This window comes from Phyllostomus discolor, chromosome 1 (assembly GCF_004126475.2).
Source record: "Phyllostomus discolor isolate MPI-MPIP mPhyDis1 chromosome 1, mPhyDis1.pri.v3, whole genome shotgun sequence".
In the NCBI taxonomy this organism is placed as follows: domain Eukaryota; kingdom Metazoa; phylum Chordata; class Mammalia; order Chiroptera; family Phyllostomidae; genus Phyllostomus; species Phyllostomus discolor.
This window is the reverse complement of record NC_040903.2, coordinates 181570808-181591380: the sequence shown is the minus strand read 5'-3', so window position 1 is coordinate 181591380 and position 20573 is coordinate 181570808. Positions and strand designations below refer to the sequence as shown.

The following is a 20573-nucleotide window of genomic DNA, read 5'->3' as shown; positions in this document are numbered from 1 at the left end:
TAGGCCCTGGCTGCATAGCTGAGTTGGTTAGAGCATCATCCTGATACACCAAGGTGGTGGGTTTGATCCCTGGTCAGGGCACCCATAAGCAGCCCATGAATTAAGTGGAACAGCAAATCAATGTTTCTTTTTTCTATCCTTCTCTCTCTCCCCCATCCTCTCAAATCAATAAAAAATATAATAATAAAAATAACTAGATATGTAGTGTCCTTAGTTGATTCCTCAAAGATGACTGATACATTCACCCATCATGGTGGTAGGTTGTTAATTAGGTATGTAAGTGATTAGAATATTGAGGACTTGGATGGTCTCATATCTACTCATCTTTCCCTTCTCTAGTGTTTTATGCAATTAAGTCCCTTTCGAGAGAAAGCAGAAACAAAACATTGATTGGTATTTGACAATAACCCATTAACTTTTCCTTGCTCCGAATTTCATGTGTGTCCGCCACACCCATTAATCTGTTTTTGGGTTGCCATGGCCTTACTTGTATTATTCCTGCAGGTGCAGCTGAGGTATACGTAGCCTGGGTTGTAATCCTTTCTAGTTTATATTAAATTCCCTCTGCAGACAGCTGTTTATTTAATACTCTCTTTGTCCTCTTGTTACAATTACTTTTGATATCACGTGCTTTATCTTTAAGAGACTTCCAGCTCTCAGAAACCATTACTGTAACACTGTGGTTTGTGTTTGTACCAATGGCTTTGTTTCTATGGGAACTATAGATTCTCCTGAGTTAGAAATCTTAAATAACAGATGTAGTCTATTTAGCAGCTATTCTGTTTGGTCATACTGCTATATCATGGTAATATGTCCTTTTAGTACTAAAAAGGTATAGGGGTAGAAGCATTTGAGTACCGATATCTGAATTTTATTAGTGACGGTTGATGATTTTTATAGTGCTGAATGGATTTTTTCATCCGCTATCCCAGGGTAGAGGAGAGTAGGCTCCCAGGCTGTAGACAAACTCTTAATTTGTTTGAAATTTGAATTATTTTCCATGTGAAGGGAGTGTGATAGGAAATGGCCAGACAACCTACTTTCGACATATATTAGGTGTTACTGAAGCTTTGAGAAACATCATGGTTCATACCATGAACTGTCAGGCCGGCCAGTCAGGTTCAGATACCCTGACAGTGGCCCTGCACAGAGCAGCAGAGCACGCGGCAGACTGCAGTGTGTCTGTCTCTCTCACAGCCTGTTCGGTAGTTTTCATCTTGACCACTTGTGCTAATAGCTCTCATGAGAGCTCCTCTCTGCTCCTCAAATCAGTATTTTTTATGTAAAAATAAAGATGTAGATATACTTTGAAACTAGCAGAATATTTTCTTTGGTATAACTCGTCTCCTGCAGTTATGTTTATGAGCAGTGTTCATAGAATGTTACTGCCGTGGTGCAAATAATGACTTTTGTGTACGTTTTTGTGCCCCGCAGGGTGCTGGGCTTTGGTCGGAGGTGTGGCTACATCACAGCATTGTGCTAGATCCAGCCCATTCAAATACTGATCTGTATTTTAAAAGTACACATCTAAGTGTACTTCTCTGTGTGATTTAACACCCACAAACGTGCATCTCTGTCAGTTGTACAGTATAGTTGTAAGTTAGAAATTCTGACAGCAAAAATAATATAAAATACTCTTTTCAAAGGGGGAAAAGAAAAAAAATTGATGCTATGTCTAGCATTGGTCATAAGAGAACTCATATTCATCCTTTTGGGGAACTAGCAGTGTTAGTCTCAAATATTGTAACTCAATCTCTTGCTCAAACCGGTCACTGGTCTGCAGTCATACCAGCAGGTAATGAGTCTCCGGTACTGGACCAGAACCAGAAGATGGTTCTGAACTAATACACCAGGGTGACACCAAGAGGAAAGATGTGGTTCTGTTTCCGAATATGTTGAATAGCTTCTTAGAACAATTTTGCTAAAGCTAGATGTTTAAAGGGAGTAAACAGCTCTGCTGCTTGTTCTGTTTGGTACCAACCATATAAGGTGATTAATCTGTGGGATCAGAGTGAAGGTTTTAGCCTACACTGGTTTTATTAATGCAAATTTTGGAAGTGAAAATGTAGTAATAAATAGCTTGACGTGGAAAAGCATGAGTAAGTTAATTTTATTGTACAATGCTTTTTAAAAATTGCATTTCTTTGGTTACCACGTTTGTGTATTCTGAAGAAAACGTCCTTAAACAACAGATCGATGACTGGGTGCACCCTTAACCTGCTCAGAAAGGCAGAGTGTAGTTCGCCGTTTGTGCTCCCAGTTGGTTAAAATCTACGTGAACCTTAAAGGTGCTGTACCATTGTCCAGAGAAGACGCTCTCAAGTAGTCCTATCTTCCTAGAGCTTGCTTGACTTTGCTTTTGTATATTTAATAAAAACCCTCTCAAATGTTTCCTTGTGTAGTTTATGGATAATGGTTACTGTGTGTGTTGATTTCAGCAGCTGACTTTGGCTTGACCAGGATTCGAGACTGTTTCTCTTCTCCTGTTGTTTTGAGGGCTGTCCCACAGGCTAGGCAGAGAAGATACTTTCTAAGAATGTTGAATTCATATGTTATTAAATTGAATCGGACAGTTATTTTTGAGTAGTGCTACCCCATGTTTCTCTATTATGCAATAATAGATATTTTTCCTTAGCCTTGGTATTAAAGTGTTTTAGTCAAGCATTCTAAATGTGGAAGGCTTAACTAGCACTTGCAGTGGAAATTAAGATGTATGTACTTTGAATATTCAATTGATTATAAAGGATTTGATTAATCCATGCCAGTACTTTCCTTCCATTTTCTTAAAGTGTTCACAAACAAGCTATATATATACCGGTATATTGGAAGAAAGCTACTGCAAGATTTGGTCATGTCATTATCAGTGACTTCCTAAAATCCAATAGAATACTGTGACTTTTACATTGTAGTTGGTTGTAATACCAAAATGATGAGGAGGGTCAATCTATGATTACAGCCTCTACTTCAAAAAAATAAATAACTTTCTTGCTAGAAGTTGGCATTTGTTATGTTAGATAAGAAATCCCTAGTTTAAACTTGCAGGTACTGGCGGAATATGTGTTTTTTTCTTATCCTCCTTAGTATTCTTATAAAACCTTAAGTTCTAGAAGCAGAGTATATATGAGTACTAAAATATTGATTGTATATTATGGTAAATACTGGATCTTTGGTCTGAAGTTCCCAAACAGCATTAGTAATTGGATTACTACGCAGCAGAAAGAAAGAAGGAACTCCTACCTTTTGTGACAGCATGGATGGAACTGGAGACTATTATGCTAAGTGAAATAAGTCATTGAAAAAGAAATACCATATGATCTCACCAATAAGAGGAATGTAATGAACACAATAAACTAATGAACAAAACAGAACCACAGGCATGGAAACATGGAACAGACTGAAAGTGATCAGAGGGGAGGTGGGAGGAGGATAATGGTGGGAAGTAGCGGAAGGGACCAGACAACATGAATGAATGACCCACAGACTTGGACACCGCCAGTGTGGGGACTGACTGGGAGCTGGGGCAGGGGGTGGGATGGGTGGAGGAGTGCAAAGGGGGGAAATTGGGACAACTAGTAGAATAACAATTTTAAAAAATGATTTAAAAAAATTCCCTAATGAAATTAAAGGAGTTCAGAAGCAGCAAGAGGAATGGGAAACAACATAAGCTTTTTTTGGTAATTACACATTTAAAAACAGTTTTGATGTGGTGAAATTTACTTCGTCTTGTGTGTAAGTGCCTATGATCCCGGGCTCACATTTATGATTACCAGTATCCAAGAGAGCCAGGGACCTACCTCTTACGACACTGAAACCACTGACACCTGTGAAAACAGGTGGCTTTGACTCATTGTATAATCTTTGTCTATAGTCCAAATGACCACTTTTGGTGGCTCAATGTTGAATTTAAAGAGAAAAAAATGTTCGGTAGCATGAGGTAGGATGAAGGAGTGATAGAATTGGAGATCGTTAATCTACAAGTACTTGATGCAATAGATGTGAAAGAGGGATTAAATTCATTTTGTGTAGTTTCTAGGGTGGGAAAAAATGTTCTAAAAACAGAGCAGCTGTCTGAGCCAAGAATCCCTTGTCTCTGAAAATGTCCAAGCAAATACTGGATAAACACCTGCTGGGGATGGTCTGGTATTGGGAGGGAGGTGGCTGGATGATTCATAGGGTCCCTCACAATTGTGTATGTCTGTGAAGAAGGAAAAGTTGGAGCTTTTGAGGGGAATAAAGGGTGAAAGTTAAATAATTTTAGCTTGGGTACTTATACCAATTTCCCACTTAATACTATGTTACGTGCCACCCAGTGGTTACAAATACTAAGTGAGGTCAAAGTTTGGTAAATAATAAAAATATGCAATAAAGTATTTTTTTCTGTATGCTTTTTCAGCACAATCTGCATTTCATTTTTAAAAAGGAAAATTGTATAACAATTTTTATATCTCCTATAAGAGATGAAAGAGACTCAGTAAAATTTGTCAATAAAAGCTTTAGGAATATTTGCACATATTCATTTACATTCAAGTTGGTAACACTAGCTCAAATTATGTTAAGAGAACTCAAGTATCAGACATGGTCATACATATGCTGTTTGAAATTCTTTTTATCTAGATACAGATCTTGATAGTGAATCTCTTGATGACAGATGTGCAGCTAGTTTGTCCCGGAACTCATGAAGATAATTATATTGCTGAAAAAGAATTAAGACACATTGAAATACATGGTAGAAAACTTACTAAAGTAGTCACAATGCTGGTAGGAATCAGGAGTCAAAACCATTTGCTAAGAACAGCTCTGCATCCTTTGGGGGTAAGCAAGCGTTTCTCTCTCAGTCAAGCTACATGAAGTGTGAAAAACTTGCTTTAAAATCAATGGAGTGGAACAGAAGGAAGGAAGAAAGGAGTGAAGAAACAAGAATTCAAAAAAAATGAGAGGTTTAGGAACCTCCAGGACATCTTTAAACATTCCAACATCTGAATTACAGAGGTACCAGAAGGGGAAGAGGAAAAGCAACAAGTAGAAAAGTTATTTGAACAAATAATAAAGGAGAACTTCCTCAATCTGGCAAAGGAAATAGACTTCCAGGAAGTCCAGGGAGCTCAGAGAGTCTCAAAGAAGTTGGACCCAAGAAGGAACACACCAAGGCACATCATAATTACACTAGCCAAGGTAAAAATGAAGGAGAGAATCCTAGAAGCAGCAAGATAAGGAGACAGTAACCTACAAAGGAGTTCCCATCAGACTGTCAGCTGATTTCTCAAAAGAGACCTCACAGGCCAGAAGGGGCTGGAAAGAAGTATTCCAAGTCATGAAAGGCAAGGACCTACATCCCAGATTGCTCTATCCAGCAAAGCTTTCTTTTAGAATGGAAGGGCAGATAAAGTGCGTCTCAGATAGGGTCAAGTTAAAGGAGTTCATCATCACCTAGCCCTTATTATATGACATGTTAAAGGGTTTATCTAAGAAAAAGAAGATAAAGTATAGTAAAATCACAGCAAACTTACAATTACAACCATATCTAAAACAAAAACTAAGCAAACAACTAGAACAGGAACAGAACCATAGAAATGGAGGTCACATGGAGGGTTAGCAACGGGTGAGTGGGAGGGAGGGGGAAAAGGTGCAGAGAATAAGTAGCATAGATGGTAGGTAGAAAATAGGGGGAGGGCAAGAATAGTATGGGAAATGTGGAAGCTAAAGAACTTACGACACATGGACATGAACTAAGGGGAGGGGAATGTGGTGAGAGGGGGTGTGCAGGGTGGAGGGGAATGAAGGGGGGAATGGGACAATGTAATAGCATAGTCAATAAAATATATTTAAAAAAATCAAAATCAGTAGCTTGAGACGAGTGATCTATAAATCTGTAAAAATCCTTTCTCCCTTCACTGGCAGGAGCAGATAAGATTTAAAATAGTACATGAAGCGATTCATTCTTGCTAGTGTATTTTCCCGGTGTGGGAGGGGGAAGTAAGGAGGAAGAAGGCACTTTCTGTAATAATTAACAGTGGTATAGTCAGGAAAAATCTATTTCTTAATTTATAGAAGACATCCCCCCTTTTTGGTATTTTTGTGATGACAACCCATTTGGAATAATTTTCATAGTAGTTAATGTTACAAATCATTAATCTTAATAGTTAAATCAAAAATTTTTAAAATTTAGTGTTTTAGTAGCTTTCTAGAGGGTATTCTCATTCTGCTAATAATTTCATTTCCTCTCCTGACCAAGGGGGTGAAATTGCACGTGCTCATGGGGAACAGCCTGTGTGGCACAGAATGCTGCTGACGGGATGGACGGCAGCCCGTAGCACTGTGGACTTGGTGCTCTCCAAGATTCAAGATGTAAAACCTGCATATACTTGTATACATATACACATATGTTTGACCATGTATTTATTTCAAAGACAGACTTAACATCTGGAGTTTGAAGCACTACTTGATTTTAACATAATAAAGGGAGCTCTATTTTCAGACCCTGTGCAGTGAAGTAGATCCTGTGTGGACTGTTTTGTGAACGGCCTTATCTGAGCACTGAGAATCAGCATGCGTGATGAATTTATCAGTTACAGTAATTCACATTCATTCTGCCTGGTCAGACTTGCACCCTGGGGAGAGGGACTTGTCTAGCTCAGGGGGCTGCCTAAAGGCCAGGATTCTTTAGTGCCTGCCCCCAGTTTAGCTTTACAAAGCTACAAATAAAGCAAAAGCTGTAGAATCTTTTCAGCAACATGATTAATATATAATATCCTTGGGTACTGCCACCATGGTGTTTTTTTGAAGGGCAAAGTCAGCCCTGACTGGTGTGGCTTAGTGGGTTGAATCGAACGGGCAACCTTTTGGCAACCAAAAGGTTGGGGCACATGCCTGGGTTGTAGGCCAGGTCCCTGACTGGGGACCTGCAAGAGGCAACTGATCAATGTTTCTCTTGCACATCGATGTTTCTCTTTCTCCTCCCTTTCCCTCTCTCTCTAAAAATAAATAGTCCTTTTAAAAAAAGGGCAAAGTCAATGTGGACAAATCACTTTGATTATGGACAGTGAAAGATAATTAGTGTTGCTGTATATTTTTTGTGCTATAGCCGTTTGTCTATTAAGTGTTTTGGTGATGTAAAGGGGTCTTCAGTAGAGCTTTGTGGACAAAAATCTAACCAAGAAACTACTAAGTTTATAGTAACCATCTCCTTCCTCCAAGTGAGAGGATCACTCCTGGAACTGAATGGGCACAGCCTGAACAGTTGCAGATCCTGAAAGAGTAAACTGGGGCATTCAAATTTTTCATTATTTTGTTTGCAATACTGTGAACTTCTCAACACCTCCAGGTTATGTTTAAATACACATTTTATTTTATTTTTTAAAGATTTTACTTTTTTAGAGAGAGGAGAAGGGAGAGGGAGAGTAAGAGAAACGCAGTGTGTGGCCGCCCCTCACTGGGGATCTGGCCTGCAACCCAGGTGTGCGCCTTGACAGGGAATCAAACGGCTACCCCTTGGTTTACAGGCTGGCACTCAATTCACTGAGCACAGTAGCCAGGGCTAAATACAAATTTTAAAATATCAAAATATAAATGGGTTATATATAAAAATAGAATGCTTTGGATATTCATTGCCCTTTTGATGATATAAGGGGTTCAGAACCAGCAACCCTAAGATCTGCTTCAGTGGTACATGGATCATTTTGAGCTAAAGGCAAATGAGACCCAGTGGGCTCAACAGAAACTTCTGCCACCCACCCCTCAACCCGCACTTTCTGAATTAGGGGCCTTGCCCACACTGAGACATTGATGATAACCCATCTCTATGGCCGGGCAAACTACTGGTCCCTGAACGCCTGTTCTCCCTGCAGTGACCTTCTGATGCCCCAAGGTGCGTGGCCTTATCCCTGGCTCAGAATACATGTGTCATTTTCCATTTGTCTCTGACTCCTGTATGTGTAGTTCCTGTGTGCATGAAATTAAATTAGATTTTCTCTTGTCAATCTGTCTCCCATTGCTTTGATTATTCAACCAGCCAAAAAGAACCAGAGGAGGGAAGGGGAAGTTTTTTCCTCCCCCACAGTGCTGAATTCCACTGTGTCTGTGCCAGTCTGCCCCCTGCGCACACCTGCGCAGAGACAGGCAGCCTCCTCACCTTTATGGTCTGTATGGCCCCAGATCCTCGCAGGTCTCTCAGGCTGTCTATGGCTTGCTGCGGCGACACCGTGTCAGACAGATAGAGTAGGAGACAAGCAGCTACTAACAGGACATGATAGAAAAATAGTATATTATTAAATAATGATAGGGTATTTTATATTTAATTAGACTTACGTTGGTAGAGAAGACAAGGTTTGGTATAGTTGTTTGAAATAAAAGACTGAGGCCTGAGTGTATGTTTTTGACAATTAAATTATGATTTTAAATGACTGGTTTTATGAAAGTTGAGCACTGGCTTCATTCTCATGTTTTCTGTTACACAGCTTTATTGAGCTATAATTCGTACACCATGTAAGGATGCAATTTGAAGTACACAAGTCAGTGGACTGCAGTGGATTCACAGACACGAGCAGCCATCACCAAAGTCAGTTGCAGGGCATTTTCATCACCTCCAAAAAGAAACCCTGAACCCTGTTCTTATCATCCCCCTACCATCCCATCACCCCTGCCCTGAGCAACCAAGAATCTGCTTTCTGTATCCGGAAATTTGCCTCTTCTGGACATTTTATATAAATGGAATCACATGTGGGCCTTTGTGGCTGGCTTCTTTCATGTAGCGTGACGTGTTCAAGATTCACACACACTGTGGCATGTGTCAGCACTTCACTCTTTTTTATGGATGAACAGGTCATTACGTGGATACACATTTTGTTTATTTTCAATGGATGGACACAGAGGTTGTTTCCATCTTTTGGCTTTTAGGAATAATGCTGCTATAAACATTGATGTATAAGTTTTTGTGTGGACAAACACTTTTATTTCTCTTGGGTCTATACTGAGGAGTGGAATTGCTGGGTCATATGGTAACTCTGTGTTTAACTGTTTGAGGAGCTGCCCGACTGTCTTCAAGTGCAGCTGTACCATTCACCATTCCCACCAGCAGTGTATGAGGGTTCCAGTTTCTCCACATACTAGCAGATGCTTACTATCCGTTTTTTGGATAATAGTCATCCTAATGGGTGTTAAGTGGTATCTCATTATGTGGCTTTGTTTTGCATTTTCCTGATGACCAGTGATGCTGGACATCTTTTCAGATGCTTATTGGTCATTTGTATATTTTGTTTGGAGAAATATGTATTCAGATTTTTTTTAATTGGGCTGTTTCTCTTATTATTGAGTTGTAAGAGTTCTTTATATATTCTAGGTGAGTCCTTTATCAGATATATGGTTTGTAAATATTTTCTCCATTCTGTGGGTTGACTTCTGATTTTGATAGTGTTCTCTGGAACCACAAAAGTTTCTAATTTCCATACTGTCCAAAACGAAAAGGAACCACTGTTACTCCAGTGTGGCATTTCATTACCTGTTGTTTTCCCTAACACATTTAAAAAGGTTTAAAGTTAACATATGGTACTTAACTTTGGTTTTCACACTTATGTTACCAGTGGATATTATTTAGAAGTCACTGTTGGTGTACCACCTGCACAGGAATAACAAACCAAAGCAGAACAAAACAAAACAAAACACAAGAATGCAAGTGCTAAGGCTTAAAAAAAATTTTGTTCTGAAGAATCCTCCAAAACAATGCTGAAGCACCACCCAGACCCGCCTCAGCTTCCTAGGGGACACCGAATTTAGGGCCTGAAATGAACCCAAGGGTCTTAGCAGACTTGTGCTGTGTTTTGTTTCGTTCTCCTACAGTGGGCATATGGCCCAGAAACAGGAGTTTGTGTACTTTGAAGTTAAAAAAAACTGAATAATGAAAACAGATTTCTTACCAAGACAAGATCTTCCAATTCCTCCGTAACAGCTGAAAGGGAAGTAGAGTTTTGGAATTTGTATATTTTCTTTCCATCCAAACAATTACAACTAAACACTTGTTCTTTCTGCCACCTATTTCAAACTCTAATGCTTGGCACAGTGCCTTGCACAGCAAGATTAATAAATATTTTTGAATTAATGAAGAGCAAAGTGCTAATTTGTTAGATATTTGAACACCTCTAAGGGTCAAGGTAGGCAAGGCCTATTTAGTGACCTGTTTAAACTCCAGGGGCTACATCAGAGAGGTGGAACTAGTAACAAGTACTAAATAGACAGAAATTAGACTATTTACCAGTCACCACTTGGGTTATCTTTCTGCCTGAATAAAACCTTAGTGGTTATAGTTTTACTGCTGTCCGTATAGTAACTCCTCGTGTATCTAAAGAGGGTATGGAGGTGGCGTGTCACAGAGGGTTAGCACGGGAGCCCCACTGCCGGGGTGAATCCTAGGTCTGTCATTGATAACATGCGTGAACCTAGGCAAGTTCTTTAGCTTCTCTGGGCCTCTGCCTTTCCCCCTGTAAAATGGGGACAGCAGCAGTGAGGACTGAGTGAGGCAACATCTGTGAAGGACTTGGACCAGAGCTCGGCACAGAGTGAGAAGTTCACGTTAGCATTGCGAAGATAGTAGCAATTCCGCATAACTGAACTTTCCAAAAAATGAAGTTTAACCTTGAAAGCAACAAAACTATTTAAAGCATTTTCAAAGACCCTGAAAAATGAGTACACAATTCCTAACTTTCTTAGCGGGTATGTTGAACCTAACTGGGTGCTGGTGACCTATCCTGAACATCAGTAACTACACTGTATTGTAGATGAAGCTGTGGGGATGTCTTGTGATAGGATGTGAGACAGCGGACCAGACCTTTCGAGGATTCATGAGCTTCCTTTCTAGTCAGTGTCCCAGACGTAGGCCTGTCTCAGAGATGAGGGTCTGCTGCAGAAAGGTAGAGAGGACCCTGCTGTGGCTTCCTGCAGGACGGATACCACTTTATACCTCCTGGTACCCTTATCTTTCCTCCTCTCTGACTGATGGGTTCCTACTCATGCCTCAAAACCCAGCTCACATTTCATTGCCCGAAATGCCTTGTGCCCGACAGAAACCACCACTGTCCTGTGTGCTGCCTCACACACATCTTGTGCGAGTCCTGTTGCACTTACGTGGTAGTGTCATTAGCTGTGGGTTCCTCAGGGTGAGGGCTGTGCTTCACAGTGTGTGTTTTGGATTCAGTTTGGGATACAGTGGGTGTTATGGGGTGAATTGTGTCCCCCAAAAGATGTGTTGAAGTCCTGTGAATGTGACCTTATTTGGAAATAGGGTCTTTGCAGGTGTAATCAAGGTAAGATGAGGTCGTCGGGGTGGGCCCTGACCTAATCTGACAGGTGTCCTTATGAGAGGAAACACCACACGAAGACACAAACACACGGGGAGAATCCTGTGATGACAGAGGCAGAGACTGCAGTGATGCAGCTGCACGCCAAGTGACGCCAAGGACTGACGGCCACCACTGGAAGCCAGGGAGAGGCAAGGGAGGGTCCTGTCTAGAGTCTCAGAGTGAGTGGGGCAGTTGGTTTTGGTATGGGGCTTCCAGCTTCCAGAACTCAGAGAAAATAAACTTTTGTTGTTTTAAGCTATCTAGTCTGTGGTACTTTGTTACAAAAACCCTAGGAGACAGTATATCATGGTAGGCAAGCAGTGTTCACTGACTTTATAAAATAATGAAAATGTCCAGGGATGACCAGTGAGACAGCACCAGTGGACAAGACAGAAAATGACCAGACCCTGTTTCTGAGGATAAACCTAGAAGCTGTCTAGCAATGTGGGCCCTCAAGGATGGCAGAATGGATGGAAAGTGTCTTTGTCATAGTTACTCCACAACACCTTTGGAAGGTCTGGGACAGAGAAAACTTCTAGTCATCAGATGTAAAGATTTATGGGGGCCTGAAGCATTTAACATGCAAGGCTGCCCATTCACCTTTCTATCCTGTCTGTATTCTGTTCCAACATCAGAGCATTTGATTTGCTAGAACCTGTTAGAGTGGAACTTGTTAAGCTTCACTAATCTGAGCTAGTTTGATCTTTGGAAACTTCAGTAGAAGCCTCTTTCCAAGATTTAGTTGGGAAAAAAAAATCTCAGAATTGGTTTGAAAAATGCGTCCAAAAATTGGAAACTGTTTTGATTAGCTACATCTAATTATCTAAAGCTATTTTACTTAGACTTAGAAAAATGAGCATAGACAACTATTCTAAAATTTTGCTTTTATAATTAGTAAAGCAATTAGTAATTGCTTGCAGTGAGAGATGATGCTTTTCTCTAGAGAAAGTTTGCAAATATGGACCAGAGGATGGCTTCCAGTTCCTTCTTCTCTACTCTGCAGGCTGTAGTTCTCTGTATGTGGGAGGTGAGTTTGGCCACAAACAGGTGTGTTTCCTCAAGGACCCTGCACTAGTTTGGTTTGCCCCCAGACCAGGAACTACTGGCACGAGGCCGCTGAGCTCTAGGCGGAGGAAGAGAAGTTGGCTGAGCTTGCCCTTGGCCTAGGGGGCCTAAGACTATGCAGTTATTCAGTAGAATCCTCATACTTTCTAGCTCAATGCAATGAGTTCTGGGACTTCAGAGCTTTTGAGGTATCAAAGTATTTAATGTTCTATCTTGTTCCAGAAAGAATTAAGCATCTTATTAGGATACAAAAAATTAAATTAGCACATAGAAGGACTAGGACCAGCCCTCCCTGCTGTGTTCCACTTCTGGCAGAGCGTGTGCCGTCCTTATCCATAGTGCCACTGCTCATCTTTGCTACGGTCTACTGCCAGCTGTCACTCTCTTCTTTTCTCCAAGCTGCTTTTTTCTTCTCTCCTCATTTTTTTCCTCAGTCTATTTTATTGTTTTAAACTTTCATATCAGCAGCTTGTAGAGCCAATGACAAATAATGAGAGTCCCTCTTGCATTCTGGTAGCAAGTTTATATCATCAAAGATAATTTTCAAGTCATATTTTTAAGACTGCTCATTGCTTAGAGATGATTTCTTTGCTCCCAATTTTTAAAAAAGATTTTATTTACTTTTGGAAAGAAGGGAAGAGAGGAAGAAAGAGATGGAGAGAAACATTGATGTGGATGAGAAACACAGATTGGTTGCCTCTCACATGCCCCAAATGGGGGACCTGGCCTGCAACCCAGGCATGTGCCCTGACTGGGAATGGAACAGAGACCTTTTGACCACTAAGCCACACCAGCCAGGGTTCTTTGCTGCCAATTTTTGAAAAATTGACTTGGTTGCTGTTGGAAGCCACTGAAAGACTGACCAGTAACACACCACCTTTTTTGGGAGGGAGGGTCCCAAAATTATAACTAAAGGTCTAAGACAAAAAGGAAAAGAATAACTCCTGTAACTCTATTCTAAAAATGTTCAAATGTATTCATTTATTGTCCTTACTCTTCAAAAGGAATAACAGCAAATTTCTGAGTGCTCGTTCTGTACCAGGTATTGTGCTAGTACTTTCTGTGCATTATTTCTTTTTGACCCTTGCAACAAAAGGTAGGTAATAACTGAATATAATCTGAGACATCATTCTGACTAGGACATTTCTCATGTAATGTATGGAGAGAAGGAGAACTTACTGTATTAAGGTTTTTCGGTTATTTTTAAGGCAGATTGTCAGCGCCTCCATTATTTCACAGCAGCTGGCTATGTCAGGAGTCCCTCCCTCTGGGATCGGGTGGTGGTGAGTGATGATTCCATACTGCTGGTAGAGGGTCAGAAGGTTTGGAACTCTGTATTTGGACAGTTCCCCTCTGGTGCAGAAAACAAATATGTCCTGTATACCATAGCTCTTTAGTTCTTCTGCCAATAGACCAAAATACAGACACACACATATAAAACATTACAGAGTTAATTCCAGTCAAGAAGGAGAATATGGAGTTACATTTTTTAACTCAAACTAAACACATAACAAATGACAATCTATACATTTGAAGTATTTACTGATAATCTACAATATTGATGTGCCTTGGAACTAGGGTGAAAATCAAGTCACTAAGCACAAAATAGGATTTAGAAGCATCTGAAATGAAATGTGATTAAAATTAAAACTGACTTTATAAATCAAAATACTTTTTACTGAATTTTAAGATGAGTCAATTATATTGCTGTTCTTGAAAAAAATTTATAATACTTTTTTTGCATTTTAAAACACCTACTATTTCAACATAAACTCTTGAGAAGGGATGATAGCCCTTTTTTCTCCCTCTGTCTTCTCACAAAACCAGTCACGTTTCCTGCTTTCATGTTCCACCCTAAGCACTGTATGTAAAATCTCCAGCACAGCCATGGTGCCAGAGCTCTGGTGTTCTCCCTAATATTCATGCTGTGCCACACCATCATGTATTTAGTTTATGCACTAGGTCCCTAGGAGATAAAGCATTAATTAGAATTATGCAACTTAGTTACTTTCACTATACTGAAGATGAACCAAGCAATAGTACCATAGGCTATTCTATATCAGAACTTACTTTCCTTTTAGATTTTAGTTATTTTTTAGAGAGAGGGGAAGGGAGGGAGAAAGGGAGGTTGAGAATCCATCAGTTGCCTCCTGCATAACCCCCATCTGGGACCTGGTCCACAACCCAGGCATGTTCCCTCTCTGGGAATTGAGCCACTTTTGGTTCGCAGGCTACTTAGCCCACTGAACCACACCAGCCAGGACTACATTAGAACTTTATTACGGCAATATTCACTCTAGAGGATTTGGTTCATAATGAATAACTAATTCTGGCAGATGTGAGTCTCCTCTCCCTCCCATCCTCCTAAATCCAAGGACGTTTAGCTATTTAAGTATTATACAAAGTGCCTTTGATCACGAACCTCTAGATCTGCACTTGAAATGTGACTAGATTGAGATATCTTCTAAGTGAAAAATACATATCTAATTTCAAAGATTAAATACAAAAAAACTCACCGATAATTTGTTTTATAATAAACACCCATTGAAATGATACTATTTAGGCTATATTAGGTTAAATAGCATATATTATTAAATTAATTTCACCTTTTTTACCTTTTTAACATGACAACTAGAAAATGTGAGGTTACATATATAGCTTCTATTTGTGGATCCCACTATATTTCTTACTGACCAGGGATGCTCCACATAATACTGTTACATTGGAAAATTTCAATTATACAGTGGTTTTTCAAACTTCCCCGGAGAGGACTCTAAGGAGGAAGCACAGTAACTGCTTAAGGAGATCCTAGGTGTCCCTGTATCAAACACTGTCTTCTGGTTTATATATTGGATTCCATTGGAAAACAAAAGGTTTCGTAAAATATTGGAAACCCCTTTTGTAGAAGATACTAAATAAATAGGGCTTTCCAAAATGTGTAAGATTGGTTCCTGAACCAGTGATTTACATGAAATGTTCTCCAAATGGAAATTTCCTACCAGGTGGGTGTCTCTAAATCAGAAAATCTTTACAAATACTGCAAGGGTCAACTAATCTATTAGCCTCTTCAAGTCCTTCCCGGTAGGTAAGGAATAAATTAGAGGAAGTACATCAGCAAGTTGATAGTCTAAAACAACCAGGAAGAAATTTTAAGATTTAAAAAAGTCTATACTGGTCAGAATCAAGCAGTATTACATTTTTATTCTGATCAAACGACATTGGTAGGATTAGTAGCCTTGACAATTCCAGGCTAACTAGAATAGAATATCTTGAAAATCTGAGTTTTTTAGTATCATGCAACAGTATCATCATATTACACCTACCTGTATCTTTTTGGATATTTCTTCTAATATCTTTAAATTTACAACCTGTAAGTAGTAATAAGATAAGTAGAGAAGTCAGTTTTTGGTCATGTAACAACAAATATACTTTAACACAATATAGCTACTTTAGAAAGTCATTCCATATGAACGTTTACATGTTTCATTTCCATTTTGAATGTAAATTTCAATTTCTTATATTCTTAGGAATATAATCCAGGGATTTATAGATTTCAGATGAAGAAAATCCTAATATAAAGTTTATTTATGCCATGTCCTTTCCATAACAAGTACCTGGCTACAGTCCTCAGCCTCACGTTGTACGCAGTATTTAACTTATACTAAAATAGGTAAATCAGAAATACAGAACTGTAAGTGTGGGTCTGGAAGGGTTGAAGAGTGGAGCTCTGTTCCTTTATCCACGGCCACCGTAAGGGCTCCCCAAAGTGAGTTCCCCATGCTGATGGCCTATGAAATTCTAATCATCAGTACAGAGAATAATATGTTAGCTGACCAAACTAACAAAAAGCCTTTAAAAATATCAACAGGAAGCCTACTGTTGTGTTACCCACCTGGAAGAGCACATAAACCAAGAAACTGAGAACAATTCACTGGTGACAGGGGTAGCCTGAAAAGAAAAGAAACTTTGTTAAGTTTAGTTCACTTTTTAAAGAGTTATAAATGGAAATGCAATGTAACAAATGTGTGTGCTTGCTACTGAACAAGGGTGTTTTAAAGGTTTATTGTAGTCACAAAACAAAAATTCATAGTTAAATATCAATGTATTGGTCACAAAAAGGGGAGTTTTGAAACAGAGACTTATTACTTGCTTTGTTACCATTTAAATCCTAAAAAGTGACAAGACCAGAATGCCTACAGCTATAAAGTGTACTTAAGTCACCTGAGATATTTGGTGTTACTAACCAAGCTGGAAAATGACCATCTGACAATTTCATCCCCAGCATTCATTCTATTATTTTAAGATTTCTTCGTAGGACCTCCTTAAACAGATCAAATTTCATATGATAAAAAATTACAGGCCACCCATTCTTTGTTGTAATGGATTTTGGTTAGAATGAAATAATTTCTAGAAACCATAACCCCAGTTTGCAGTACTCAGTGGTGAAGGGAGCAGAGGCTTACCTTATTTGCAAAACAGAAGAGTTTAGAGGGAAACACACACCATGTTTTTCGGACTATAAGACGCACCCCCCTCCCCCCACATTTGGGAGGAATAATGGTTGTTAATGCTGCTGTTGTGTTCTATTTACATTTACATTGGTGAAATATCATGTTATTTATGTTATTAAATATTTTACCACATTTTTTGCTTCAATTTGTTTTCCCTATTTTCCTCTAAAACCTAGGTGCGTCTTATGGTCCGAAAAATATGGTAAATACCACCTGACTTTGAAAATTAGATGGATTTTTGAGTTTAAAATGGTGTTAAAAGGGGCAATGAAAGATAATTGTTATTTGATGGTAGAATAAAAAACTTCAGGAACAACACTGTACTGTTTTTCTCTTCCTACGATAGGGAACAGCTTTCTTCAAGAAGGAGATTATTACATTTACAAGCAAGCAAGAAAGAATTTGGTTGCTGGGTGTAGAGAATCTGGTATAACCATTAGTCACTGCCAAGATATGGAACTTGATTTTATATAGAGACATTTGTATTTGTTATTGTATCTATGGTAATGTGGTTTTTTTCTTAAATGGTCTGCTGACAGATGAATTACTGTGGAAGGCAGTTCTAGGATTTGACTAAATGATAAATGATTAAATGATAAATGATAAAATGATTAAATACCCTATTTGGTAAGTGTGCTTACCTTTGGTCATAAAAGAATAAGTAGGTTTTGGTACTAAATGGGAGATTGTTCCAGTCCAATCTCAACTCCTTACTTGTTTCTACTGTGGTTTTCTCAAAGTATAAAGGACCCCCCACCCCCACCAGCAAAAAAGCCTAATTCTATCATAGATAGTAAATAAATCATGGTGTTAGACAATCCTGTAAAGATTAGAATTATATAAATGGTGGGAGAGAATCATTACATATTTTCAATAGGTTCTTCATGCTACAAAGATTATGACATACACATCAAATATTTTAGCTCATCATTGGTCACAAATGTTAACATACCATGATATCTGAATTGGAGTCTGTTCATCTTCAATAGGCTCTTCATCTGATGAGTCAAACTCACTTGTTTGCAATGAACTAGGCTTCAAAAGAAAATGGTTATGTTAAATAGCTGTAAAGACTATTTAGGTATACTCTTAGTACAAATGATCTTTGCTTAAACATGCACTGAGTGCATATTCTCAATTTATTCAATATGGAATATCAGAGAGATCAGCCATATCAATACTAAATTATTGCAATTTACCATCCTATTAATAATTAAGCACTTTGTAGAAGAGAGTTGGTTTGGGAATCAAGAAACCTGGCTTCCGGTGCTGGCTCTGCCATTTACTGTATACGGGATGTCAGTTTATTCTGGATCTGTTTTCCACAACTACACAGTGACATGTATTCATCCCTTCACAAACATTTCCTGGGAACCTTCATTTGCCAAGTTCTGGAGAGCAAAGATCCGTAAAATAAAAAGCCTACTTTCAGAATAGTTGGAGACACAGATGTGTGTGTGCACAGATTACAGAAGAAAAATGTAAGTGCTAAAATAGAAGGATAATCTATGCAGTTTAGAGCAGAAAAGGAGTGAATGAGTATTTAGGAAGCTGGAGAAAGCTTCACAGAGGTGATGTATTAGCTGGGTTTTGAGGGATGAGCAGGAGGTTTTAGGCAGGTAGGGAAGAAGTTAAGGCTATTATGGCAAAAGGAGAAAGGGCTTGTTATTTTGAAACTGTTATCAGAGCAGAGATGAAGCTAGAGAGAATGTAGTTTTACCTACCCTATTTATCAAAAAATAACCCCCATGCAGCCCAGTGGTTTGGTTGGGGTAGGAGTATAGGTGGACTAACTGGCCCTTAACTTTGCGGATCATTGGACTGGAGAGATTGAGGTAGACTTGGTGTGCTAAGGAGCTGGAACTCAATCCGGTAGGCATCATTCTACATGGAAGACTGTTGGAGTTTTACAGGACCAATAAAAATACACCTTTCTTCTCCTTAGTTGGATATAGGAAAGGCAAATGGAGATCAATATGTTAATTTTATTACTGAGCATCATATGGCTTTAAAGCAGTGATCTGGTGGGCTTCTTCACTCCAGAACTGGATTTCCCAGTCATAGGCAGCCAATGACAACCCAGGGCTCCTGGGTGGCAGAGAGCACTCCAGAACAGAGACTCTGCAGAGAGAAGGGAAGGGTTGAGCTATCTGTGTTCAGCTCCTCCCAAACTTGAGGGTCAGATCGCTCACTTGTCCCCAGGGGGACAAGTAGTGAAAGAGGTCATCAGTAGGGAAGGACAGCTGATGTATTTCCCCATGATAACATGAGGATTAGTAAGTGTAACCACCTAATGACCTTTCTAACTTTGAAGCTATATTCTGTAATGGTCTTGTTTGTTATTTCAAGATCACATTACAGAGCCAAATTAGGCTATGGATTTGAGTTGCTTTGCATCTCTTTGTATTATGATTATCAACTCAACTCGAATGGAGGCCCTTCAATAACTTGTCAACCTTGGTGGTAGGTGATGTGAGTCAGGTGGGACTTCAGCTTCTTGAATCTGTTTTTTTTTTTCTCTTTAAAACAATTTTGATGATTCAAGATTTTCAATTTGCGTGGCCCACTCTCTCAGGCTCTTTTAGACAGATTTACAAATCCTAACACATTTGGACGTTTCCACTCACCAAGACCCAGGGATTCTGAACCTCAGGGAAAGGCTCGCAGGGCCAGCTGGCCCCGGGGGATGGTTACAGTGGTGACAACACCCAGAAGCAAAGGTTGGCAATCGTCGTTCATGAGAATTTCCTCGCCCACGGCAAGGACCTCTCCCCACGGGGCACAGGGCAGCCCGGTACATCCTTTCGGGATGGGGTATCCGGCAGACGATAGAGATACACTGAAAGAAACACTTAAGCTCTTTAAGTTTCTGTTTCCTTGGTAAAACGGGGCTAAGCCCTCTCTGGCAGGGCTGTCGCCAGGCTTAGGAGACTACGCAAGCGACAGCACACAGCCCCCAAGACGCACACAGCAAATGTCCATCTTCCCTCGTTCTCCATCGACCCTGTTCGTTCGCAGTCATCACTCTCGCGGGTCCGGGATGCGCCACCTCCCCTACCCCTGACGGTTACTGCGCGAGTCGTTCCACGACCAGCCCCGGGCTGTCCCCGGGCCCAAGAACTGGAGAGCAGAATAAAACTGAGATCCAGAATTAACTGACATCGGTTATACTGTAAGCCGAAGAGCCAACACCAGAAGCCAGGCCCTGTGTCTTCGCCCACCAAGCCTCACCCCGACTCACCGGCTTCATCGCTGGCCGCCCCACGTCGTGACCCGCCACCTTCTCCCGGTTGCAGCAAAGTCTCTGAGCCCCGTGCCGAGCCCGCCCCTCCGCTCAGTTCATTGGTATATCCTTTTGTGAGGTGGGGCGCGGCGTCTTCTAGGAACCAATCACACTCTCGTCCTTTTTGTTACTCCGCCCCCCCGTGTGCCCTGGCTCGGCCTCTAACCGCTCATTGGTCCCTAGGTGGGCTTTGAAAGACGCGCGGGAGGAGGGTCCTGTTGAACTTGGATTAGCTGGGAGAGCTCCTTCCTCCTGCCAGTTAGGTGGATGGAGGGGGCGGGGACAGGGCTAGGCAAAAGGGTTTAAAGGCAACCCCAGCGTCTTGGCAATGCTGGGAAGCTGAGCTTCCTCATGGCAGGATTTCGAAGTGCTATTAGGGTACAGAAT

At 40.2% G+C, this 20573-nt stretch overlaps 1 protein-coding gene across 2 annotated transcripts; it reads right to left on the bottom strand.

The window, feature by feature from the left end:
• Positions 1-2246: 2246 nt before the first annotated feature.
• On the bottom strand, positions 2247-20251 carry CDKN3 (cyclin dependent kinase inhibitor 3). Of its 2 annotated transcripts, XM_028505811.2 has the most exons (8): positions 20145-20251; positions 17856-17938; positions 16285-16340; positions 15716-15760; positions 13572-13794; positions 9909-9940; positions 8129-8232; positions 2247-4693 (listed from the first exon to the last, which is right to left on the bottom strand). In XM_028505811.2, the coding sequence occupies exons 1-8, from the start codon at positions 20151-20153 to the stop codon at positions 4607-4609; spliced, it is 639 nt and encodes a 212-aa protein (XP_028361612.1). In that variant the 5' UTR covers positions 20154-20251; the 3' UTR covers positions 2247-4606. The 2 variants fall into 2 exon arrangements, with proteins under 2 accessions (XP_028361612.1, XP_035866053.1); XM_036010160.1 differs by lacking the exon at positions 15716-15760 and having other exon boundaries at positions 4475-4693.
• Between the last annotated feature and the right edge of the window lie 322 nt (positions 20252-20573).

Excerpts from the sequence above, each read along its gene's own strand:
- CDKN3 (XM_028505811.2), bottom strand. Across the intron at positions 9,941-13,571 it reads AACCGAAAAACCTTAATACA|CTGTTACGGAGGAATTGGAA; the intron begins GTAAGTTCTCCT and ends CTTCCCTTTCAG. Across the intron at positions 4,694-8,128 it reads GGGCCATACAGACCATAAAG|CAATATAATTATCTTCATGA; the intron begins GTGAGGAGGCTG and ends ATTCTTTTTCAG.